Genomic DNA, 27,007 nt, shown 5'->3' with positions numbered 1-27,007 from the left:
GTCTTTAATCAATATTAAGAATTGTTAATACATTAACATAATGCATAACCAATTACACCGTTTTAACATGATGGTTTCATACAGAACGTGTTTATTTGGAACTATGTTGAAATCTTTTCTTGATTTTAATCCCCACATCGCCTTATATTTTATGTAAGTTTTTTAAATAAGATCTCTCTTTAACCAAGAATATTCAATCAGTTATACATAAAAGCCGGATAACGGATTTGAGTAAAACCATTATCCAAATGTTCAATAAATAAATCCTTACTAAATAAACATTATTAACGAATTTTTAATATCGTTGTTAGTCTTCAAGTTTGGCTTAAGACAGGAAACAATCACACAATACAAAATAATAAAATTAAAAAAACGTACACGTCGACTGGGTGCTTTTATAAACACATCATGAAACAGTAGTCTGTACGCGGTGAAATAGGATTAAAAATCTCGAATGACAGCTTATAAACAATCTATAGCATCCATAAGCAATCACTAGTTTTAAAATTTCATATACATGTTTCTGACAACTTCAAAATTGATAGAACTAGAATTGTGCCCGCATGACGAGAATGCCTCCACATTCCGCTTTTATCAGAAAACTCAATTCTTGAAAAACAAAGCCTTAACCAAAATACAGGGTCTGTATAGATTCATCTCTCTATCAACATTACTGTTTAAGTAACGCGCAACATAAGTTACACAATTTCATTTTTACTAAAAATGTGCTCATAGCTCCGATTATGTCGAACATATCGGAAACCAAAGTATTTAGTTGCAAAAGATAGCATGCTGATTAATATATATTGTAAGGTTCCATCCCTCTAGCAGCAATACTTGTTTTGTCGCATGCGACAAATATATTTTGAAGGGATGACGAACAAGGGCATATATATATGCCTCCCCCAGGGAGCATAAAAAGCAATAAAAGATATATTTTCCGCGAACCTTTTTCGTAAAAATGTGATTTTTAATAATTTTGATCTAAAGCGTGCGCCGTTTACTTATTTATAATTATGTGATGCATTGTGTTGGTTGTTTGCATAAGCATCTGTTTATAACATATTAATAACTGAATTAAAATTCACGCTATTTGTTCGACACGAAAACTAAATATCATATTAATCTGTGATAAATTCAGTAGTTCAATTGCGTTTTTATTGTAAAAACCGCGTGAACCAATATTAAAGTAATATACAGTAACTTTTGCACGTTGATTTTGTTAGAGTAAATGTAATACACAACTTATAATGTAAAGACTACATGAAATTATGCATTACACTGTCGCTCTATTTTTTACTTGACATCTCAAACTTATTTCAATGCAATGATGATTTCTACTGTGGAAAAGAATAAAGGTACAAATAATTGATCTAATTTGTTGTCTGATAAAAGACATAAAAACTCAGAAAACAAAATACATCCTCAAAATAGTTTCCTAAAGTCACATGACTTTGTCGATGCTAAATGTAAAAATAACTTCATGACAGCTAAAGCAACACATATTTTTGCTTGGAACATATATTAAAATTATACACTTAAAATTATCAAAATAAGACACTTTTTAAAAGACAAAATAACATAAACGACTAGTAAAGCAGCTATGAGTTTATTTATTTACATAACAAACAGTCCACACATTGTAATATTTAGTAAAGATACATACACGTGAAAATTGAATAAAACAATAATCAAACCGGACCAATATAGCGTCTTGTACAAAGGTATACACAAGTATGAATGTTCATGCTCCATCACTGTATATGTCACAGTGCAAAATTATTGTAATTAAGTGCAGTTTCGAATCCACACCGACCAGAGTTGCCTATCGCCCAGCATGATATCTCTATGACGGTTTGGGTCCGCATACGTCACATGGCATCTGCGCTTTCCTTGGTCGAATCCGTATGCGAACGCGCGGCACAGAATACTGAAACCAATTGATTGATCAATAAAATAACATTTCAATGCCATAAATGCTCTACAGAAAAGTATCCAAATAACATTGACACTTTAACATATAATCATTTGTGACTTTCCTCCCCATTCATTTAAATAACGTTTTGTGTGCGTAGGCCCTGATCATAATCATTTTTAAAGATCATTGCAAGATGTATTGATTACAAAAATAAACAGGTATTTCACGTGGCACATCAAAGTTCACTTTTTTAAACATTTTCGTCCGGTCGTTTTTATGTCCCCCACCACAATAGTGAGGGACATATTGTTTTTGCCCTGTCTGTTGGTCTGTCTGTCGGTTGGTTTGTTTGCGCCAACTTTAACATTTTGCAATAACTTTTGCTATATTGAAGATAGCAACTTCATATTTGGCATGCATGTGTATCTCATGGAGCTGCACATTTTGAGTGGTAAAAGGTCAAGGTCATCCTTCAAGGTCAAAGGCCAATAAACCTAAATCAAAGCGGCGCAGATGGGGACATAGTGTTTCTGACAAACACATTTCTTGTTGTAATTGAGTTCAACAAGCCTTAGCTGTATTCTCACGGTAGGCTCCAATATTTAAACAACTAAATGATTTTTTATGAACATCGATGAATTCCCTACACGCATGTCGAAAATAAAATGTCTGTAACTGAGAGCAGCTCTTCCAGTAAATCAAAAGGAATTTTAACAGGTTATAAATGTACCATCAAAAATCTCAATAAATTAGGATAGAGTTAACTGTCAATGACATTGTATTGTTACACCGCGAAAAGTAAGAAGTACTCTTCAAATTCAATCTGTTTCTTCTTCTTGTGTACATTTTCTTAACCCCCCGTTTACACATAGACGCCGCTTCTACTACGATCAAAGCGTGGCCGAAAACTAGGCCGATCGTGACAAATCGCAGGAGAAACGTAGTGGAGTCTTCATAAGCGCAGTATGATCGCTGAAGAGTCTTCATGATCGGAGAGGGCTATGCTCTTGCCACGCTTATTTTGAACATGCTTAAAACAAGCGTAGCGGGATCGTGGCCAACAACAAAAAATAAGAAAAAAAAGTCGAAATGAAGACCATAATTTGCCAAATTGATCGATTTTGGCCTCGATCCGCCCGATCAAAAACTTTGTCAGATCGTGGCTTGATCGTGACGATCGTCGTAAAGTCGCAGCTCTGTGAGAACGTGGGGTAAGTAACAAATACAAATGCGCTATACACGTAGTTAAGAATGGCCAATGATCAGCCATACTGCTTCCTTTTTAGTAGTATAATTGAATTGTTTTCATGAAGCAAGGGTAAATAAAACTAATAATAATCCGTCAAATTGTATTTGAATAAAATAGACATGCACAATGTCTAAAACGTGTTTATTATTTGGTTTAAACACGATTCGGTAAGCTAAACTCGAGTAGCCAGAGTTTTTTGTTTGTATACATGCACATAAATATTTTCACAAAAACGTACGAAGCACCCTTTTCATTCTTATGATCATTTGGTTCGCATGAAACACTATAAACCATTAAAAACAGGCAGCTCTTAAAAGATTTTAGTTAAAAATTGCGTCTTTGATATCGGTGCCTGTTTTGTTAATATACTATTCCAATCCATATGTGCATCCTAAACAATGTAAAACCGTGGACATAGCTAAAAGTCAACAGTTTGCTCTTGTCCAGGAAACCATACATTTTCTTAAAGAGAATAGAAAGTAAAATAGGTTAGGCCTAAAAACATAACAAAGGTTTGTCATAAGATATGTAAGAAAGAACATTTAGAAAAGTTAGTATATTTTCACAATTATCTTCCGGCTAATTGTTTAGTTAATCGTCAAGAGGTCGACAGTTTTTGTTGACGGTTGACAAAAAACACTGTGTACCCCAAGAACGTCATTTTTTATAACATCGAACAAATAAAAGTAATTTTTTTTATCCGTCACACTACAAGAGCACTAACTCAAGTTTATAATAAACGTCAGACTTGGCTCACAATACCTGTCAATACCAGAATGAGAATTAAGCGTTTAAAGCTATATTTAAACGTGGCATGTTAATAAGATGGCGTAAAAAGACTAAACAGCGTTCATTTAAATAATTAACATATCACGAGTAATAAATTAAATAAAATGCATGCGACAGAGAATAGATAAATATACCGTTGATACAAAATGTTTAATGCCAATACAAATACAAATAACGCCATGAATGTGCGGTATACGAAAATGACATACTCAATATAAATAAAAATTGATGTACATCGTAACGTAGGTTTGTAAATATGTTGTGACATTGATTCGTGTTTTTTGTTGTTGTTGTTTATTGCTTCAAACTCATTTTTATTCACTGTGTCTTTTTTTTTGGAAGCAATATTGATTATTGGATATGTTCTTTCCACGATGAACCATTTGAGGCTCTTCCTCACTAGTCATTGCAATTTCGAAAGAAAATCGTTTTTTGGTTAGAGTGAAACAAAATCGTGTAGATTTATGAATGATAAAAAAAGAAAATGGCGTACTATTATTGTTGGATATTGTTTGTAAAATCTGTGGTTCAATAGAAGCATCCTCATACACATAACGCTTTTTTTAAGTTTAAGATTTCGTTCGGTTCTGGTTTCTGTTGTTCTATTTACCCACGCGAGGTTTACAGTACCAGTCAACATTGCCGCGAAAAAGTGAATTGAATAAACGTTGTATCGAGAAATGCACATGTGATGAATAGTTATAAATACGTTCGCTCAATAGTTATACAGAAATTAAACTGTTGATTGTGAAGTGAGATGTAATAAATAAAATTAAGTAACTAATTAACATAAGATATATTGTATAATTAATGACATCTATCAAATAAACCGTTTACCGAATACATTTTTCCGCTTGTATATGTTAAATTAATATATATTGATTTCGAAATTTTAACAATTATAAACAATTTGTTATTTCAAATTTTCCGTTTATTTGTATCTTCAGGGCGTTCGCGAAGTAATTTTATGACGGATGCGATTTTGCTCGATTGACAGGTTGTATCATAAAATAAAACCACATACTTTTATTGCTAAATCAAACAAAACTTTTGTACATTGTGACTGCTGTGTCACAATATATATATTTTAATAATCATTTTAAGCAGTTAGCTAGAGTAATTTTGCAGATTTATAAAAAAAAAACAATTTGATACGACATCATCTACTTATCAGCTTATATTTCAGAGTATTAAACGAATGCGATAGCAATCTTACTACTGCAAATAATGTGAAATGAAGGAACAAGTCTCTAGCTTACCGGTCATAGGTTTTGCAATATCTAAGGCACTCCTGGTATGATTCCACTGTAATGTTTCTGATTGTATGTTTTATCAGATCTTTATTTTGCCTTTCCTCCCATTTCTCAGTGCCATATTGACAGTCTGAAACCAAAAGGCATGTCTGTGATAAATGTATTAGCCAATCTTAAGTTTTATGTTTTACTTCCAGCTGACGTCCAATATATGCCAATGTATCGCGTGATAGTAAAGCCCATAAAATAAAACCATACAATCTTAATACCAGCAAAAATGTGTTCACCAACGGACCTTAAGTTTGCTTTGGGACGATAACCCAATGCACCAACTAAATAAACACAATTCCGAACTGATAGGCCCGTTGTAAACCTAACTAGAGTACAAGATAATCCCGGGGTAGGAAATAATAAAGCAGTTCGCATGGCTATTCTTATCTACGAACAGAAATGCCTTTGAACAAGGCAACAAATCCTGATAAACAAACAAACAATCAGCTTACACGGTGTGCATGTTGCTGTCCCGTTCCAAGTGCCGTCTGCTGTGCACGTTAAACGCTGGTCCCCTTGAAACCAGAGTTTACCCTGGCAACGTTGTATTACTACAGTGTCCTTGAATAGGTAGCTGTTATTCACTGGCCCGTAAACTACAGAGCCCGATAGAGGTGGTGGCCCACACGTTACTGGTGAAGCAATTGAAAAATACTTGGTTTTAACTGCATACAAAGTATAATGTTTAATAAAGCACGGACGTATATACGTCAACAAAATGTTTGTTTTCTTCAACATCGTCCGAACTTTCTTCATTAACTTGTTTACGGTTCATGCGTACTTTCACACTCCAAAAAGGATGTTCAATGACAGATATTTTCAAAATATGCAACAGATTTATTTTTATTGACTAATGTGTTAAAGTCAATGTAGCGATTCGGACCAAGGGGAACAAATGATTGAACATTTAAATTTTAAATGCAAAACAAATCACTTTGGTGTTCTACATCGAAACTTAAATTAACATCTAAATAATTGTAAACAAGTATATTCTATACACAAAGAACGAAACACGTTACCTAGTTTGCACACAGGGAGCGTTGTTTCGCCTGTCTCACTGTATACACCGTGGTCACATGTCAGCGTCAGTTGGTCAGGAACGTTACCCTTCTGCGTGCAAGACATAGAGATCTTCTGACCACTGCTGATTCTTGAGTTTGGACTTATACTTGATCCATTCATTAGTTGCACTTTGACTTTTGCATTGTCGTAGATAACTTTGCATGTTTCTTTATGAAAGAAATAAAACAATTGCATAATTTCATAAGATCGTCTACTGATTAAACCCTTGTGCATTCTTAATGTTCGTCTATAGTGCAAAACAAATATATAAACAGAGTATCCGTAATGGACTAACATGTTGCAAACACTAAAGGTTAAACTTATATCTGATTAATAAATAAACTGAATATTATTTATATAATGAGGCATCGCAAACTAGAATCGCCTTGCATGCGAGTATCAGTTTATGTTTTTCAAAATAACAAAGAAGTTGGGGATGTCTTGATGTTGTTTGTAACACAGCGTTAATGAGGTTTGCTTCGATGTGTAAAGATTGTTCCGAGCGAAAGGAAATAAGTTATAAAGTTATGTTTTATATTACTAGGGATACATCTCGGTACGAATGACCTCCAGACTCCTCTCCAGTCACACTGAAAGCGTGCTGCTTGCAAGTGCGTCTGCATTTCGTATTTATCGAAGCACTTTACATCGTAGCCGTAATTAAAGGGGCCACTCGTAGTTGCGAACTGCACGATGGGGCATGCGTATAGTGCTGAAAAAGATCGAATTTGTGTGTTTGGTGTGCTTTTAATGATGCATTTGACGCTCAAATTTATGTTTAAAAGCTCATGATTTTGTTTTACAATACATTTTAACAAAAGGTATTCAGTAATTTATTGCATTGTATCTATGCTCATTTATTTAAAAATTCCACAAAGTTCACATTTATAAACATTTTCAGAAAGAAGCATATTGAAATATAATCACTTATATATATAACTTATGTAAAAGTAAATGTATATGTTTTACCTCCTGGACATTGTCTGGGCATTTGACCTTTCAAGTGTCCTTTTTTACAATCCAGAACGGAATGGGATTCATTTATCGGGATATTTTCATTGGACCCTTTACATCGTGCCAGCACCTACAATTGGCAACAGACAGACGGACATTTTTTTAAGATTTTCAAGTTGGTGACACAGTTTTTGAACAAGTCAGAGAAAGATTCAGCAATATTGCCCTTATATGTTTTGTTTAAACATTTGCCCTTTTGATTTAGTTTCTTAAAGCAGATGACCCAGATTAGATATTGCATAGACACTCTCAAGATAAACATTCTGATCAAGTTTCATCAATATTGATTCATACATATAGTCTTTAAGAGAATTTCCCGAGATTTGACCGTATGACCTAGTTCTTGTACTAATGTGACCAAGATCCATATTTAGATCTAAAATTTGCTCCGATCAACATACTGACAAAGTTTTATCAAGATTGAGTAACACATAATTATAGTCTTTAGAGTTGCAATAAGGTTATCTAAGACTGTATGCGTTTACCTGGTTTTAAACCCACGTGACTCAGATTCAAACTTGGCATATATACTAGCAAGGTTTCATCAACATTGAGTCATAAATGTGGCCTGAGAAGTGGTGTCAATTGTTAATACATGAATAATTGACCTTGTGACCTAAATTTAATGCAAATTATCAAAATTAAAAATACATAGTTATTGAATATAGTAATATTGTTTCATCATGATTGGATGACAAATGTGGCTTCTAGAGTATCAACGAGGTAACCGTTGACGACGCACAAAAAACACTACATATTCACGTTGCACGCCGTGCACTGTATATCGGACATTCGCCGGACATACGATATTAACAATAGCTTTGCACTTATGACAAACTTTGTAGAAAAATTTCTCCGATTTTCATAAAAGTTGATAAACTTATTAACCAATATTTATTTGAAATCTGGAAGTTTTTTTACTGGTGATTGGGTCTTAACTGCAATTGAGATTGGGGATGGGGGCTTCATATGGGTGGATTAGGCCCTTTTTCCAAAGTTTGGTAACCCCAAGTTGTGTATGTGAAGCCCTCACATGAAGCATGCACGAACGGATATGTATAGTGTCAATTGCGGGTCAGTCCTTTAGGGATTCCCGATTAGGTCGCTCACCTGACACATGTAGAAACTTACCTATTATATGAAGATTTATTATGTTTATGTAATAAAATGTGTTTTTTTTAATCTTTGCTGTCCACTCTGTATGACACTTACTGTAGCCTACGACGTTTTTAGAGCATTTTGTTTAACAAAACAAAAGCAAACCCGAGAATGAGTCATGATATGAAAAAAAACAACATATTACCATACGATATCGCACTTGGACATAATAGTTTTACCCCAGACGTAATAACAACTATACATTTGTACAAATAAAATATAAAATGCCTGACATTATCTAATCCGTTAAATCAATATTTGACGTCAATCGATATTTAATATACAACTTGAAGTCTAAATAAATGATTCGACTCATTGGGATGACTTATATTTACCCTAGGGGCATGATTTGAACAGCATAGGACCATTATATATATTAACAAATCCAGGAAACATTAGGATTAGGAAAAGATTGTTTTAAGTTTGCACTATAAACATTTTAGGAAAACAAGTAACCCCTAAGGCGGCGCCACTTTTGATTACTGAGGCATGAATTGATCAAACTCAAAGTACTACCATAAGATGACAAACCTCTGACACTAATGATTGCAGATGATATTTTAAAAATATTTACTTTTTCAGTCTATATAAATCTTGTGTCCCTTGTGCGTGGTCAGTTTTGGCACCAAATGCATTCTTTGCGCAAAATTGGTAGAGGAACACCATACAATGAATCATGCCAATTCCAAAGTATGGTCATCCACTGAGATCTCTTGTAAAGTTTCGTTAAATGTGTCAGGGGTCAAAAAGAGAAGTGTTAAGCCGCGGGTAAGAATAAAATACGAAACTTAAATACCGCTAGTGGGGCGCATTACAATTTAAACGGGCAATCGAAAAATACTATCCGCGAGAATTATTTGTTTACAATAAAAAATATCCAACAAAACCCGTTTTTTAATTGCGTTTTGTTTCTTGCAACTTGTTCGCACTGTGCTTTATTAGTATCAACATATAACAGCAAAAAATTGATGAAAGTATCACATTCCTTTTTTCGCAAGTTCGGATTGTTTTTGATAAGAATTTAAATGTCGAAACGTTGATATGAGAATGTGAGCTTTGAGAAAAGATCACTTGTTTGTTGAAATTGATTCTAAAAATGACAATATTGTTGAATATGTAGGTTAAATTCAGCACTTGGCACAGCTAAAGTAAGAAATTCTACTTCTAGCTCAGCTTGAGGCACAGGTAAAACCCTAAAAATGGTACGATAAATAAATTTTGGATAGACACATTTTCGTGTTTAATTTTATGAAAGCAAACGTTTGATGAATTGTGACATTTATAAACAAATAGACACAAATCTGGGCGATACTCATGTTGTATACTACTTAGAACACAATGAAGTGGAAGCCTTTATAACAAGTTCGTGTTGATTTTAGTACTGTCAAAAAAGGCGAAAATTATGACCCCAGTGTAAATAAATGAATACATAAATGTAATAAAACAAACACAGAGTATTGACTTCGAATCAATTCAGCTTTGACATAAAATTTAAATACGAAATGGAAATAATAACAGGATGTTGTAGTGTTAATACTATTTTGAAAGGATATTTGGATATTGAAGATTTATGCTTACAGGGTACACACATTATGATGCGATTCATTGGCTTATAAATAATATTTAAGTATGATGTTCATAAACAGCAGTTTGGGATTAATTTACTTTAAGTTTTGCATAGAGGGCTACCTATATTTCAGTTATGGGAGTCTGAAGAATGAGACATAAACGTGGCCCAAAGAGTGGTAACAAGGGTTACTAATAGTTTTACCAGGTGAACTAGAATTTGTACCAATGTGACCAAAATCCGATCCCGGCCTTTAAATTGTAAATATAAACATTGAGATTAAGTTGTATCAAGGTTGAATGAAAAAAGGCTTATAAAGTGCTGACGAGCTAAACGATGACGAAAAATTCTGCACACAGCAGGACGCTCCATGACGGACGCCGGAAATAGAGTGATCACAATAGCTCTCATTGCGTACTTCATGATCAGATGAGCTAAAGCGACGCAACATCTTGACAATTTAGTCTCCAGTGTTATCTCAAAGTGATTGATTCACTTCATGGTACCTTAATTGTGTCATTCTCTGTTCCACTAAGTTAATTATTAATAACTGCAATTCTAAAAAGTAAGTGAAAGAACATTTGATACACTGCTTGTAACGAAAATTGTTTATGTTTACCGAGCTGCCGTCTGGGACAACCTCACCATCCGATTTCAAGATGCCGTTCAACAATACCTCCACGTTGCGAACATCAAAGTTCTCAATCTTACAATCGACATCTGGAAACAAGTTTAGACTTGGGAGGTTATTTCTGTACCTTATCATAATTGACCAACATTCAATAATAAATTTTATATATGAAACAACAATTATTGAACTTCTTTAAGAGGAACCCACAGTCTTCGAAAACCTATAAATTGTGAAAAAAAAAATGCTATTGCGATTTGTTTGAAATCATGTATATGTTTTCAACCGTCACGCCCATACCTTTCGGGTTGATGCATCGTTGAACCGGCTTTTCGCGAGGTCCTTGGCAGAAGCATTCGCAGTTTTTCCCCACGAATGCACCCGTCGGGCATTCTACGTGAGCACACATCTCTACAATAGCAGGTATACACAGAAGGTAAGAAAGTCAACAAGGTTATTACAATAATTATAATGGATTATTGTAATAAATAATAAATTATATATTAAAGTGTAGTGTTGCTTATTCATTTAAATAAAAATTATAATTTATGTGTAACATGCAATCTGTATTATCAAATGTAGTTGCTTTAGGTTTTATACTCAACATGTTTTGTTTTAAAACACGGATTACATGCACAAAAATAACCAAGCAGTTGAAATGCGTAAGAGATTAAAACGAAAACTATTCGTTGGTGAAAAACATGAATTCCTTTCAAATACTAGGAGCTTAATTTCGTAATTAAACAAGCTAACCTTTACACTTATACATGGCGTTCACAATTTGTACATCATGGAAGCTGAGGAGTTTTGCTTCACCAATAATATTCAAATAATCTTTGTCTGTCGGTTCCAACGTAGTAGCATTGCGTGGGTCGGCGAAAAACTGAAATTAATAGGTGTGCTATAAATATGTACAACAAATAAGCTTTCGTAAAAGACACCACACTTAAACGAACTGATAATATGTGTATGTTTCTTCTTAAAATTCACCAACAATACATAATCATAAACAGCTTATTTCTGCTTATTAATGTTCCAACACGTGTACGTTTTTCATCGAATTATCCTTATTGATGAAATATTTCAAATCGGTTCAAGGTAAGACCCTCTAATAATATTCCATTGCTATTCAAAATATGTAAAGATATTTGTTAAAGGGGTTTTCCTGTCGTGCTTTATTACGATATGCTAAAGGTTTCAGAGACGACAACAAACAGAGAATTACAGGATAAGCTCTTTCTTTAGGTCATACTTGAACATGTAGGACAAAAGAGTAGAACCTCTTGATTTGTAATCAGGATGCTTACATTTTTGCCGTAATGCATAATGCTGTGATAGTCATATGGCTTGGTGAAATCGAGATACTCGTCGTAGATTTTGTCAAATTGCCTGTGAAATTTCTTTTTAATGTTTTTGTAGTGTACAGTGACGTTATTGTCCCGGTCCTCCCTCGTGTGCTCATGGTATAGGCCAATGGCATGCCCAATCTCGTGTAAAATGATCGGCAACTGCAATGTGAAATGTTACCGCATGCATGAGGCAATGAGTGAATCCGTTTAGTAACAAATGTCTTAAAGAATAATGAGATTCGGCAATCTGAAACTGATGTTTTTGTTTCGCGTGGCAAATACGGTGTGAATGATTTACGTGTGTCTCATAGTGGACATTAATGATGCCAATGTCCTTAAATTAATGGACAACTGCATTCAAAACAGTTTGTGATAGGCAATGTATGTGTCAATGTCGTGTTAAAAGGACAACTGCATGTAATATATATATACTGTCCGCGTGTTGCTCTCGACAACAAATGTATATTTGACATAATTTAACACCGTACATATGTTACATGCAGTTGTCCTTTTAATATATATATATATATATATATATATATATATATATATATATATATATATATATATAAAGTATAAGAACATCATATATCAACCGTTTTCGGTGCTTTTCGATATTGAGATCAGCAAAAAACACCATAGCCATTATTATTAATGACGAAATGCAATGTTTGAGTTGTATGTGTGCAAAGGCAGACCAATCATTTTTCGGAGAGAAATATTGGTAGAATTCGACCGCTAGATGTGGTAACTGATTAACAATGAGCACTTTACTATACACTTTACTGGATTTGTGTTGCAAGTTTTGTTGACGCCAATTAAATCGATATTTACCGTCATACACTTTTGCAGATTCAGCAAGATGTATTGGGGTCCTATTATCCTCCCAACATCTGACAGGCAGATCCTTTTTGAAAAAAGGAAAGTTACGGATATAAATAAGCCTCGTTCTGGGCAAACATGGCTTAATGAAGTCGGCTCACGCATATAAGGGACGACATTCTCCGCCTAAATTGGATTTTCGTTTATAAGATACTTCCTTTCAACACAATATTCCATAACAGCCGCAAGTGTCGTCCCTGATTTTCCCGTGCAAGTGCAAAAGCTCATCGGGGACGACATTTTAAGTACGGGCATTACGCCAGGTTTTTTCTAGAGCGCGGCTTAAATTATTCTCTCTTTTTTTGTAACGCAGGCCAACCATTGGCAGTTGATGTTTTTCTTTTCTTTTTACCTGATGGTCAAACAGTAATTTATTGTTATTTGTGCTTTTTTTTCAATAGCATACTGACAAAAAAAGGTCTTTTTCAAAGCTTACTTAAATCTTACTTCTTGAAAGAGTCAAAACGTAAATGTAAAATTAACTTTTAACATCAAAACAATAGCATGAGTAGTTAGTATACGATTTGCAAAAACATGCAATATGTAAAGAAAACTGCCCACTCGTCAGGACTGAATATGATAGAGTCGTATTGGTCTGTCCTTTCTACGAAGTGCAAGCACGTGTATCTGCTCCAGTCTTCCATAGCTTTTTTAATTGTTCTGATTCCAGGGGCGTCTGAGATAAGAACAATCATGTAAATTAAACATATCATTGAAATAAATGTATGTAAGTGTAAGCGTATATGTTAATATTTGCAATATAGTACATCATAAAAATGTTATGTCGTATGATCTATTTTTCAAGAAATCAATTTTGGTCGTAGTTTGTATTTGTACGCGAGAGTGCGTAAGGCCGAGTGGTAGCACAAGACCATGTGAATGGCAACATATAGATTAATACACAACCCGACAAAATATTCTTAAATAATAAAGCGAAAAATAGTTTTAGTTAAAAACATCTTGTTGGTTCTATTGTTGGCATTTAAAAAACATTTTAGAATATACACTTGGAAGCTTTTCTAACGCCACACTTTTCAAACTTGAATATCTCAGTAATTAGTTAAGATATTGATTTTAAATACCACATGTGATCATTTGACAATATGCTGTGCAAGAAAACGAAAACATAATTGATCCGTGACAATTGGGCCCTTTTAGGGTAGGTGTGGTTTCATCTTTTTGGTCTTAAAAAATTGTGAAAGGCGACATGATAATAATTTTATTTCAATTTCTTCATTTTAGGTGGGTTAATACATAATGAAAACATTAAATTAATTTTAAAAAATCAATGTGTCTCGTATAAAATTTCAGGAGCGCAACAGCGCAATCGACATTTTGAAGGCTACCTTCCCCATTTGCTAAAGAATCCGATCGTCACGGATAAATGATTTTATTGTTTGCTTGCACATACTGTAGTAAAATGATCCCATGTACAGTTTTAAGTCAAAATATAAACTAATTACTGAGATATTTAAATTTTAAGACAATGCTGCGTTTAAAAAGTCATCAAATGTAGTACAACGTTATATAATTCCAATTTAATTTCAGTTTCACCATTCTCGATGGATTTTAACACCAGGAAAACATAACATTAATATAAAAAAAACAATATGGCTCGTATGAATGTTCATGAGATCTATGTTGCTTGCCTGTCGGTCATTTAGACGTGTAAGTTAATGCGTTTTCCTTTTCAAATTATTATTTTACGATGTACGTTTTGGGGAATTTTACTTTTTTAGCATTTTTTAAATATTTTTTATGTTGAATATTGTAATGTTGAACAATTTCAATTAAATTGACACGAAGTATTATATATGTATTGGATAAGTCTGAGTCCAAATTTCAACAAAATCCATTCTAAAATAAGGGAGCTATATTGATTTTAATACTTGTTGCGTTAAAAAAGTCTCCAAGTGTATATTAAAACGTATGAAAGGTAGCCTACTAAAAAGCCCTAGGCATAGTCGATATAGTGTCCCCCCAAGCGACCGAGAGGTCAAAGGTTCGATCTTCATTTTGGGACCGTTCATCAGATCTCCACGAAATACACCTAGTACTGTTTCTACCCAGGAAACGGTCATGAGAGCTTTTTAATCAGCCTTAGTATTTCGATACTAATGAACGAAAATTGATAGTTTTGAATTAAATTAAACGTATAAACAATTGCATTGTATAAAATATTCGATATCATATAAGACGATCATACCAAATCCTTCTTCTATCTCATACGGTATTTCGTGGGGCCAGCGGCTCTCTTCGCTTTCTGATGCAATCCTTTTCCGACGATTTGCAGCCTGACCATCAACGCTATGTGTCTCGCAGGAATCAACGTCATCTGTGAAGTCCTTTCTAATGATTGGTATAACGGCCAAAAATAATTAATAAAGACTGACTTGCTTTATCAAGCATTTAACCATACGAATTTCTGTTTTCTACAAGTCAATTCGATAAGTTACCTGAAAGCTTTTTTGTATGTCTCGACGTCTATCACCATATCGTAATGCAGCTTTACAAGCGTTCTGTTGCTGCCCTTCATTCTATACCGACACCAGTCTTAAACACATGAAACACTTTTAAACTATTAAACTTTAAAAAAAAACATTATATACTTGTATAGGAAAAATGATATACTAGTAAAGGAAAAATGAAAGTCTCGAAACATATTCAGAAGAGACAACAAGTGGGGTCATTGCTTTGGAACGGCAACTGCACAGCATGTGAAGTTTAAAGGTTAAAAGGCTATCAGAATCTCACACTGAGTCGAACATTATCAACAAACACAATTGTTACCTGTATGATAACAGTAAAAGTAGGATTGGTTAAAACCGTAACATTAATGAAATACTGGATCTAGTTTAGTGTCGGAGAACTTAAATTAGAGGAACACTAACACAAGTTACGGGCATAGGCGCTCGATGTCAATGACGTTTTTGTTTAATTTATTAATCTATTTATTTTTTAGTTACCCGTTGTTTATTATAATGCATACACATTCTAAATTAATAAAAATCTTCCGACAAAACGTCTTCTAAAAATAAAGATAGTTTGACTATGTACATAGATATTGACAAGGTAAATCACTCGCCATTTTCTAAAGCAACGGAAGTGAGTCATTATGCATAATTAAATCGCTGTCACCCCGCTAAGTTATTGAAATGCGAGCGCAAGCCGGGAACCTCGCCCTACTTTCAGTTTCAACAGAAACATCCACAGACGATGTTGTAAATCCTTGTAACTATTGTTTCACTCAATAAATGGGGCAATCAACAAAAAATATTGTAAATTGCATACACATGAATCATTCCTTACCAATTGTTTAACTTGATTTCGTCTGCCATGGTTATTTCCAGAAAAAATCAGCACGTCAAAAGTCAAATCTAGCGCCCATAGTGTTAAGTGGCTGTTATTGTGTATAAAGAACGAGGTTCCAGGCCTGCGCGCGCATTTCAATAAGCGAGCGGGGTAACAGCAATTTAATTATGCATAATGACGCACTTCCGTTGCTTTAAAAAATGGCGAGTGATTTACCTTGTCAATATCTATACATACAAAGTCGAACTATCTTTTTTTAAGAAGACGTTTTGTCGGAGGATTTTTATTAATTTAGTATGGGCATGCATTATAATAAACAACGGTTAACTGAAAAATAAATAAATCAATACATAAAAAAACATTGTTATTGACATCGAGCGCCTAGGCCACGACTTTTATATTTATTGGTTTACAAAACCGCCGACCCTAATTTTTGGAAAATGGGAAAAAAAATAAAATCGGAAAATCGTCTTTTTTTTTAAATATTTTATTCCCGACCGCACTGCAAAACGAGCGAAACGAGAAAAAAATCGATCTGGTTTGAGTACGGTTGCGAATAAAATCAAGTACGTACAATCACCGATTGGTTCACATATATTGCAGAGATCGGGATATTTTTCAATGTGACACATTATGTACCAGTCCTTTTATGGGCACTTCTCAAAATTTATTTCGGGTAAAAATTACAGACAATAAGAAAATCAGCGTCAGTAAAATGTCGACCCCATCAAAATTTATTTCCGAGTCTGTGACGCAACTATATTGTTTAACATGTTAATTATATTAAACAAACCCGATATTATAGTAGATAAAAAAGTATTTGATAATTAGTATAAATAATACAATAAAACACTGCCATTATCTACGATATATGTGTTTAGGAATTTTGTAAACACGTCCGCCATAGTTTATAGGAACTGTACAGAAAGTTTGGCAATCGGAACAAATCTCGGAAAATCATTGATAAATGTATTTGTCGTTTCAATGCTTAGGGCCGAGTAATTTCGGCAAATCGGAACTCAACTTGCGTAAAACACTTGCTCAATTAACAGTTAAACTCCGCCTCCGTTCTCTGCAAAAGATTCGAAGGCGGAGCTATGCACGTGCTTTTATTAAATTGGAGGATTGCAATTGAGAAACAAACACACGATTGGTTCGGCATGTTGATTGCTAGACAAAGGAAGCCAATTTTTTCGGCGCGAAAGTTGTCGCTTTATTGCTTCCGACAGAAAGCGGCTTTCCTTTGATGACGTCAAACTGTCAATTCACACAGGCTGCACATTTTCGGAAGACTTTGACTGACTCCTTGTTTACAATTCCAGTAAAAAAAAACACTTGCTAACATTAAACTTTGGATTAAATTATCAAAATAAAGCAAAAGCGAAGTTGACAAATATGATTAAATTAATTCGCGTCAGTTCAAATAAGACGTTTTGCTTTGTAAATCAACGAGTTTTCATGACAACAACAACTTTGACAAACATTACCGCGACGACGCATGGATCGATCTACCTCGATTTTTTTTCATGCACGATCTCATAAGTCGAGTAAGAGCAAACACATACCAGGTAATTTGTGTATGAGTAGTTTATCTTATATAAGATTTATGCAACGGGCATCGCATTGCGTAATGGTGCGCATCGAATTATGGAAATGAAGCGCAGTTTTTCGTTTTAATCACAGGTGGTTAGCGTGTGGCTATGATGTTAATTAGTGAAAACATCATTTTGAATGATAAATAATCATATTATAACGAAAAATTAACTTTTCTGAAAAAAAATATTTCACTATCAAATATATATATAACAAGGTATGCAACTCAAAATCAGCCCAAAACGGGGTGCATCGCTTTGAACAGCCATATCTTTATCAATTTTGCAGCGATTTTCACGATTTCGGTCTTATTCAACGCAGAAATGAATTTCCTTTCTGGAAATGTATATGTCTTGCAATATTTTTACAAATGCTGGGTCAACTTTTAAGAAATAACACGATACACAACACGCATGACCCAGTTGACAGTGATCATGCTGTCTTTAAGACTGAAATCTTCACGGAGTAAAGGGCAACTTCCCTATAAAGTTCATGTAGTTCGATACCATAATTCAATAAAACGTATGAAAAAACATTATTACCGTTCTTGTCGTAACATTCTGCATCAAGACTAACTGTCCAGCGCCGTTTGAAACCTTTGTTTACATACATTTCAACTAACTGACATTTTAAACATACGAGTGATTTCATTGGTCCAATGCGGAGGTGTGTCTTTACAACTGGAGATTTCATTCATAAAGAATACATGATCACTGTCAACTGGGTCATGCGTGTTGTGTATCGTGTTATTTCTTAAAAGTTGACCCAGCATTTGTAAAAATATTGCAAGACATATACATTTCCAGAAAGGAAATTCATTTCTGCGTTGAATAAGACCGAGATCGTGAAAATCGCTGCAAAATTGATGAAGATATGGCTGTTCAAAGCGATGCACCCCGTTTTGGGCTGATTTTGAGTTGCATACCTTGTTATATATATATTTGATAGTGAAAATTTTTTTTTCAGAAAAGTTAATTTTTTGTTATAATATGATTATTTATCATTCAAAATGATGTTTTCACTAATTAATAGCATAGCCACACGCTAACCACCTGTGGTTTTAATGGGAGAAGAACGCATGTCATGTAATGGAGTGTTTAAAATTGCCTGATGTTACAAAAGGTGCTTTTAGGACTCATTTCAATTGAAGATATAGATGTGTTTTATTGCATAATTTGATTTTTTGTCTCTGTGTTAAGGTTATAAAAGATATGTTGTCTTTGTTCTGATGTTATTAGTATTAACTTTTTTTTCCAATGATTTTTTTTTTTTTTTTTTTTTTCGACCGCCCGATGGACCATTTTCAAAATAATTTTTGTAAACCAATAAAAAAAAAAGTCGTGGCCCTATGGTTACGGGGCGAGAAAAAAGGAAACTCCATCTTTAATATCGTGTTACCTGACTGCAAATGAGCGTCCAACAATACATCTGAACCATTTGAGCCTAGTCCAGATGCTACACTCTTCATCGTGTCTGTCAATACACAGGACCATTTAACATATATTTCTTAGGCATTGAAATATCAATTCTAATATCATTTATAGCAAGTTTTGCTGATATAGCAAACTATATCATTAAAAAAAAACACACAAGTAAATGTTTTTAAAATAGATTATGACAATTTTATAATTAAGGTAACTAAAGAACAGGAAAACAATGACGTATAAACGTATAACTTTATCACTATAAGTTCAAAATTAGCATTGAAAAATAAGTACACCATCACAAATAACGAAGACGTAAAACATCATGACCTTAAACGATGTACATGACAAATAACTGTGTGTTTATCTAATAAATTAATTTCGCATGATTAATGCCAATTTTGGCAATATCATAATCTTAAAAACGTGTTTGTTATTGACCGTGACATGTCATACAAGTAATTTTGTATTCTTACTATGTTACCTGATTGCAAGTTTATAGTTATGTTTTTTGTAGTGCATATTGTTAGCATACTGCGTCTATTCTTATAAAAAAGCCATTTACGAACACTTTTACACTAATCCGCATCTTTCTGTTACTATTTGTGTTATGTATGAGGTCAAAGTTTATTAGGTCCTTCCAGCTGCATAATGTAAGAACTCAGAGTGTGTCCCAGTTCCCCTACTTTGCTAACTTATTAGACTCACGAATATTGGAACGAATTTTGATTCATTGTTGATATTTCTAACTAATAAGTTGTTATCGAATAATAATCGATTTTTCTCTGGTCGTGTAAAGTGGTGGGCATACGGAGTGCACGGAGGAAACCACACGTTACCAAACTCACAGGAACAGAGAGAGCGGATTAAACCCTGGTCGTGTAGGTGACCACTCACCAAACTCACAGACACCGAGAGCGAGGATTATACCTTGGTCGGGTAGGTGATCACCAACAAAACTAACAGGCACCAAAAGCGCCGATTAAACCCTGGGCGTTAAGGAGACCACTAACCAAACTCACAGACACCGATAGCGGGGATTAAACCCTGGGCGGTCGGTGACTTCTAACCAAACTCACAGGAAAAGAGAGCTGGGTTAAAGCCTGGTCGGGTAGGTGACACTAACCAAACTCACAGACACCGACAGCGGAGATTAAACCCTGGTCGGGTAGGTGACCACTAACCAAATTCACAGGCACCGAGAGCGCGGATTAAAACCTGATCGGGTTGGTGACTTTTAACCAAACTCATAGGCACCGAGAGCGGGGATTAAACCCTGGTCGGGTAGGTGACCACTTACCAAATTCACAGGCACCGAACGCGGTTATTAAACCCTGATCGGGTTGGTGACTTCTAACCAAACTCACAGGCACCGAGAGCGGGGATTAAACACTGGTCGGGTAGGTGACTTCTTACCAAACTCACAGGCACCGAGAGCGGGGATTATACCCTGGTCGGGTAGGTGACCACTAACCAACCTCACAGGCCCCGAGAGCGGGGATTAAACCCTGGTCGGGTAGGTGACCATTCACCAAACTCACAGGCCCCGATGGCGGAGAATAAAAGCTGGGCGGGTAGGTGACCACTGACCAGATTCACAGGCACAGAGAGCGGGGATTAAACCCTGGTCGGGTAGATGACCACTTACCAAACTCACAGGCACAGAGATCGGAGATTATACCCTGGTCGGGTAGGTGACCACTAACAAAACTCACAGGCCCCGAGAGCGGGGAATTAAACCTTGGGTTTGAAGGTGACCAATATCCAAACTCACAGGCACAAAGAGCGGGGATTTAACCCGTGTCGGGTAGGTTACCACTAACCAAACTCACAGGCCCAGAGAGCGGGGATTCAACCCTGGTCGGGTAGGTGACCACTAACCAAGCTCACAAGAACATAGAGCGCGGATTAAAGCCTGATCGGGTTGGTGACCACTTTCCAAACTCACAGGCACATATATCGGGGATTAAACCCTGGTCGGGTATGTGACTACTAACCAAACTCACAGGCACCGAGAGCGGGGATTTAACCCTGGTCGGGTATGTGACTACTAACCAAACTCACAGGCCCCGAGAGCGTGGATTAAACCCTGGTCGGATAGGTGACCACTAACCAAACTCACAGGCACAGATGGCGATGATTAAACCCGTGTCGGGTAGGTTACCACTAACCAAACTCACAGGCCCCGAAAGCGTGGATTAAACCCTGGTCGGTAGGTGACTTCTAAACAAACTCACAGGCCCCGTTAGCAGGGATTAAACACTGGTCGGGTATGTGACTACTTAGCAAACTCACAGGCACCGAGAGCGGGGATTAAACCCTGGGCGGGTTGGTGACTTCTAACCAAACTCACAGGCACCGAGAGCGGTTATTAAACCCTGGTCGGTAAGGAGACCACTAACCAAACTCACAGGCACCGAAAGCGGTTATTAAACCCTGGTCGGTAAGGTGACTACCAACCAAACTCACCAGCACCGAGGGCTCGGATTAAACCCTGGTCATGTAGGTGACTTCTAACCAAATTCACAGACACCGAGAGCGCGGATTAAACCCTTGTCGGGTAGGTGACTACTAACTAAACTCACAGACACATTGAGATCGGGGATTAAACCCTGGTTGGGTATTTGACTACTAACCAAACTCACAGACACAGATAGCGCGGATTTAACCCTGGTCGGGTAGGTTGCCACTAACCAAACTCACAAGCACCGGGTTCGGGTATTAAACTCTGGTCGGATAGGTGACCATTACCCAAACTCACAGGCACAGATGGCTGGGATTAAACATAAAACCACATATATAGCGATTAATATAGAGAAAGTCATAAATAATAACATTTTCGCACAAATTTAATTAAAAAAACACAATTGAAGCGAGAAAGGGGCGCTTGTTTTCGTTATCTATTAACACTGACAGACAACATACTGCAGTCAATATGAACAGTTGGGTTCAAAAGTGTGAACTAAAAAAACTCCATAGAAACATAAAAGTACTCAATTAAACATATTCTAAATCCTTGACAACTAGGACTTTGATTGACTGTATACGGCACTTTATGACGCATTAAATGTTAAAATACCGACGATTAATATTAAGAAAGCTGGGATGATAAACTTTGTCAGCAAATGCAAACATCTAGTAGTTGTTGTTTGCATTTGTATTTTGTTTGTGATATGGAATGGTATTAAAATTAAGGGGTTAAACACGCAATTAAATTAAATCGGTCTTTTATAAAACGAATAATTGCATTTCAAAGCAACGACGTAATTTATCAGTCGCATTACGTATTCGCAAGGTATGACATAGATGTCAATAATTTGGGACATTAATTGTTGCAAGTAACATCTTATACACAATTGCGTAGTATAATAGTATAAACAACGAAAAAAAAAACAAGCTCAAAATTGATACTTTAATTATCCAATAGATGAGTGTGGATTTAAAGGTAAGACTTTTGCATCATGCATTTTTACATGCACATTATTTTATGTTTATTGTAAAGACTTGAAGGTTATTGAACTTTAAATTAATAATCATTTATTTGTACAATTACGTTTTCTTATGTTTAGGTACTATTTCACGTATGTTAAATGTTTGAATGTCGGTACTGTTTAAACCATATTTTTCGTTCATTAACTATTTTCGAGTTTTGTTGAAAGAATTTGCTTTAAAAAAGTGTACTTGACTTAAGAATCAGTAAACGTTGCTTAGTAGCGTGATAACTACAAATGTTGGCGGAGCTAAACGTGAGTTATCGGATAGTGAAATGATTTAACAGAAGTAGTTGTTTATTAAATAAAGTTTAAGAACATGATTAAATATGCATATACACAAGGGGACATGGCAGGAATGAGAAGAGAAATTAGGAAATACAAGGGCTGTTTGTAAAATACGCATGCCCCCAAATGGGCTGTCATTTGTAGTGGCAGCCATTGTGTTAATCCGCTTTTTGTCACTGTCACCTTGACCTTTGACCTAGTGACCTGAAAATCAATAGGGGTCATCTGCCAGTCATGTTAATGTACCTATGAAGTTTCATGATCCTAGGCCTAAGCGTTCTTGAGTTATCGTCCGGAAACCATTTTACTGTTTTGTGTCACTGTGACCTTGACCTTTGACATAGTGACCTGAAAATCAATAGGGTTCATCTGCCAGTCATGATCAATGTTCCTACGAAGTTTCATGATCCTAGGCCTAAGCATTCTTAAGTTATCATCCGGAAACAATTTTACTGTTTTGAGTCACTGTGACCTTGACCTTTGACATAGTTACCTGAAAATCAATAGGGGTCATCTGCCAGTCATGATCAATGTACCTATGAAGTTTCATGAGCATAGGCCTTACCATTCTTAAGTTATCATCCGGAAACCATTTAACTGTTTCGAATCACTGCGACCTTGACCTTTGACCTAGTGACCTGAAAATCGATAGGAATCATCTGCCAGTCATGATCAATGTACCTATGAAGTTTCATGACCCTATGCCTAAGCGATCTTGAGTTATCGTCCGGAAACCATTTTACTACTTTGAATCAATGTGACCTTGACCTTTGACCTTGACCTTTGACCTAGTTACCTGAAAATCAATACGGTTCATTTGCTAATCATAATCAATGTACCTATGAAGTTTCATGATCCTAGCTCTAAGCGTTCCTGAGTTATCATCCGGAAACCATTTGGTGGACGGACCGACGGACCGATTGACTACACTACACTGTGCACTACAATATACCCCTTTTTTTCTTCGAAGAGGGCATAAAAAGAATACATTTGACCGCAGTTCAACGTCAGTATCAGATGAATAATTTATAAATTGCCTAATAATATTTAAATACATAATATAATTCTGATCATGCATATATTTTACTGTCATATTCCTCCTGTACTTGTCGGAACACATCGTCAATCGCTGATTGTCCCTGACCGAAAACCAGAGCCTGGAACACAGTGAAAAGTTCGTCGTAATACTTTATACCGTGATATATTGGAGTTACAGTGTATTGCTCGTGTGAAAATCATTGTGAAATGCTTACGCAGCTTAAATAGTGAACTTTCTTATTTCACCGATTTACTATGGTAAAACGTTTTATCATACCACCGCATTAATATCTGCCTGATATAACGTTGCCTGATATTTTTTTTTTATATCATGGTCAACAGGAAGTTCGGATATCAGCCATGTGTGTAGGACGGTCATATTACTCGGAATCATCTATTAAGTACTCATTTTTATTAAAATCGAATCAGATTCAACAAGACAAACAATTTGATACCAAGATGTAATATCTTTTAAACACAAAATGCAACAAAAACAGCAAATAACATTTTTACGAATATTAAACGCGCGTGTTCATGACGTCATTATTTACACGTCAAACGACAAAACTCATATTATTTCCCGCTAAAACTGCAGCTTTTTAGCGATTTATTTCATTATTTCTGTAAAATAGGGGACGTAGAGGTATGATAAACAGAAAAACAGGTTACTGCCTGATCTTTTTATAATATACCAGGCTCGGCACGAATAAAATAACGGCTCGGCAAGCCTCGCAGTTATATTATTCCAAGCCTTGCCTGATATATTACAAAAAGATCAGGCAGTAACCTGTTATTCTCTATTTAACGTTCTATTCTACGTATGGTGCTCCTCATGGATAATTGTATCTGGAACGAAGATGCGAGATACTCCTTTAAGAGACCGATTTTTAAAAGACACCCAGATTATTGTTTATATACTTTGTGACCTTCAATGCATCTGGCATAGCACTAAACGCATGTATAACACCCGCTTTGCTACGTAATTTCGTAAACATAACGTAACAAAATAACGTCATTTTGATAACGTAACGGTCACGGTAACGTGATTGCTGCTGTGTGGCGATCGGTGCTTTACACTCGGCCTGAGTGTCGATCAATGAATTCTTTGAAGGAAATGATTACGTGTTTTCAATTGTTTATCTCGCTTATATGCATACAAACGATCGTCATTCGTGCACTTTTCAAATGTGTTAATTGCATATGGTTTACCATACTGTTCAGTATAATCACGAGTAAAATAATCAGATGGTCTTTCCATGAAATTCTCCATTATGTGAGATTCACAGCATACATTAATAAGCCACATGGAAGGCATTGGATTTCATTTACTATTAAATTCAGGTTATTAACTGAAAATTTAAAGACAAAACAAAAGCTGTAACAAAAAAACAATCATTCAACTCGTTTTGTTTTGTTTTGTTTTGTTATAGTTTTTCATATATGATCAAAAATAATAAAAAATAATAAAAATATATATTTAAGCTTGCGATCAACGAATATTTTGTATGTTTGACGTGCATAACTTTCGGTTTTCGTAGCCTTTTATTATCGTTGTAGAAAAGCATTTAGTAAAAAGAACATGCACTACTTACAAACACTATCAATTGCGCGGCATTCCACATTCTCAAGTAATCCCATAGCATTGACCCAGCATAATGAGAACACTACATTATTCAAGGCAGTCCATGCACGTCATTTCTTATTAAAACGGAAATTGTTAGCTCAAGTTTTTCCTACAAATTGAACAGTTTTCTCGAGAAGTTAAAGCTCTCATTGGCTGAAGATTACGCAATCAAATTCAAGATTTATTTATCGGTAGGTGGCGTTCCAAATAAACACAGACGAAAGTGCACTTAAAAGCGGGGCTTATGTCATGGTCCTGTGTCCGTGGTGCGTGCGTGCGTCCGTGCGTCCGTGGGTGCTTGCGTTAGCTTTTTCTTTAAACATCTTCTTCTCCTAAACTACAAGTCCAATTCTGATATTACTTCTAAAAAATGTCCCTGGGGTCAACCTCTTTCATTTGTTCGAATTATGCCCTTTGGGTCAAATTTGACCCCGCCCCGGGGTCAATAAATTGAATATATGCTTATATAAAGCCTGTTTGGTGCAAACTTTAAAATCTGCTTGTCCATAACCATTGGGCCTAGTGCTACCACATTTGGTATCTAGTGACATGAAATAGTTCTCTACTTTGTTTGTTCAAATTATGCCCCTGGGGTCAAATTTGACCCTGCCCAGGGGGTCACAAAAATGAACATAAAGCCTATTTTGTGCAAACTTTAAAAATCTGTTTGTCCATAACCGAATTTCCTAGGGCTACAAAAATTCGGTACGTAGTGACAACTAATAGTTCTCTACCTAGTTTGTTCAAATTATGCCCCTAGGGTCAAATTTGACTCTGCCTCGGGGGTCACAAAATTAACATACGCTTAAATAAGGCCTAGTTTATGCAAACTTTAAAAATCTGAATGTCCATAACCATAATGGTATAGGGCTACCAAATTTGTATGTTACTTTTTTATGTGTAGTGACATCTAATAGTCCTCTACAAAGTTTGTTCCAATTAAGCCACTGGGATCAAATCTGACCGTTCCCCACTGGCCAGGAGTCACAAAATTGAACATATGCTTTTAATGGGCCTATTTTGTGCAAACTTTACAAATCTCTTGTCCATAACCATTGGGCCTATTTTAGCTAAAGAAACTTCAGCGTACAGTTTATATAGTATTGACAGACCTGTACGTTGAAGCCAACCCCGTATCGAAAGTCAACCAGAGTCGTAACATATTTATGGTACGCTATAAATCAAAGACAGCTCATTTTCTTGGATACATTTCTACATATATTGGTTAATGAATATAAATTACTGCATCGGGGAATATTTTAAGGTTCAAATGTTTCAAATGCATCTTACAATAGATGAAAATAACTCTCATCAGTC

The 27,007-nt window shown here is 35.5% G+C and overlaps 2 protein-coding genes across 2 annotated transcripts in view; one reads left to right on the top strand and one right to left on the bottom strand.

Annotated features, from left to right (window-relative positions):
- The window catches only part of LOC127837237 (complement receptor type 2-like), a 346,639-nt gene that overhangs the window by 244,999 nt on the left and 74,633 nt on the right, over positions 1–27,007 (top strand). The gene's annotated exons all lie outside the window — the stretch shown is intronic.
- On the bottom strand, positions 1,594–25,820 carry LOC127837235 (uncharacterized). The gene is made up of 17 exons (XM_052364157.1): positions 25,659–25,820; positions 24,116–24,185; positions 19,224–19,298; positions 15,377–15,473; positions 15,127–15,269; positions 13,482–13,596; positions 12,873–12,945; positions 11,997–12,197; positions 11,443–11,572; positions 10,990–11,100; positions 10,681–10,781; positions 7,292–7,406; positions 6,864–7,034; positions 6,280–6,489; positions 5,713–5,892; positions 5,216–5,339; positions 1,594–1,930 (listed from the first exon to the last, which is right to left on the bottom strand). Exons 1-17 carry the CDS (start codon positions 25,707–25,709, stop codon positions 1,789–1,791), a joined length of 2,109 nt encoding a protein of 702 aa, XP_052220117.1. The 5' UTR covers positions 25,710–25,820; the 3' UTR covers positions 1,594–1,788.

This window comes from Dreissena polymorpha, chromosome 7, assembly GCF_020536995.1.
Source record: "Dreissena polymorpha isolate Duluth1 chromosome 7, UMN_Dpol_1.0, whole genome shotgun sequence".
Taxonomy (NCBI): Eukaryota; Metazoa; Mollusca; class Bivalvia; order Myida; family Dreissenidae; genus Dreissena; species Dreissena polymorpha.
The sequence above is the reverse complement of the archived record's forward strand: the minus strand, read 5'-3'. Positions and strand labels throughout refer to the sequence as shown.

Coding starts and splice junctions, on each gene's coding strand:
- LOC127837235 (XM_052364157.1), bottom strand. CDS start 25,709: ATGCTATGGGATTACTTGAGAATGTGGAATGCCGCGCAATTGATAGTG. Junction 24,186..25,658: donor CCGCGCAATTGATAGTGTTT/GTAAGTAGTGCA, acceptor ACTGTGTTCCAG/GCTCTGGTTTTCGGTCAGGG. Junction 10,782..10,989: donor ACGATGCATCAACCCGAAAG/GTATGGGCGTGA, acceptor ACTTGTTTCCAG/ATGTCGATTGTAAGATTGAG.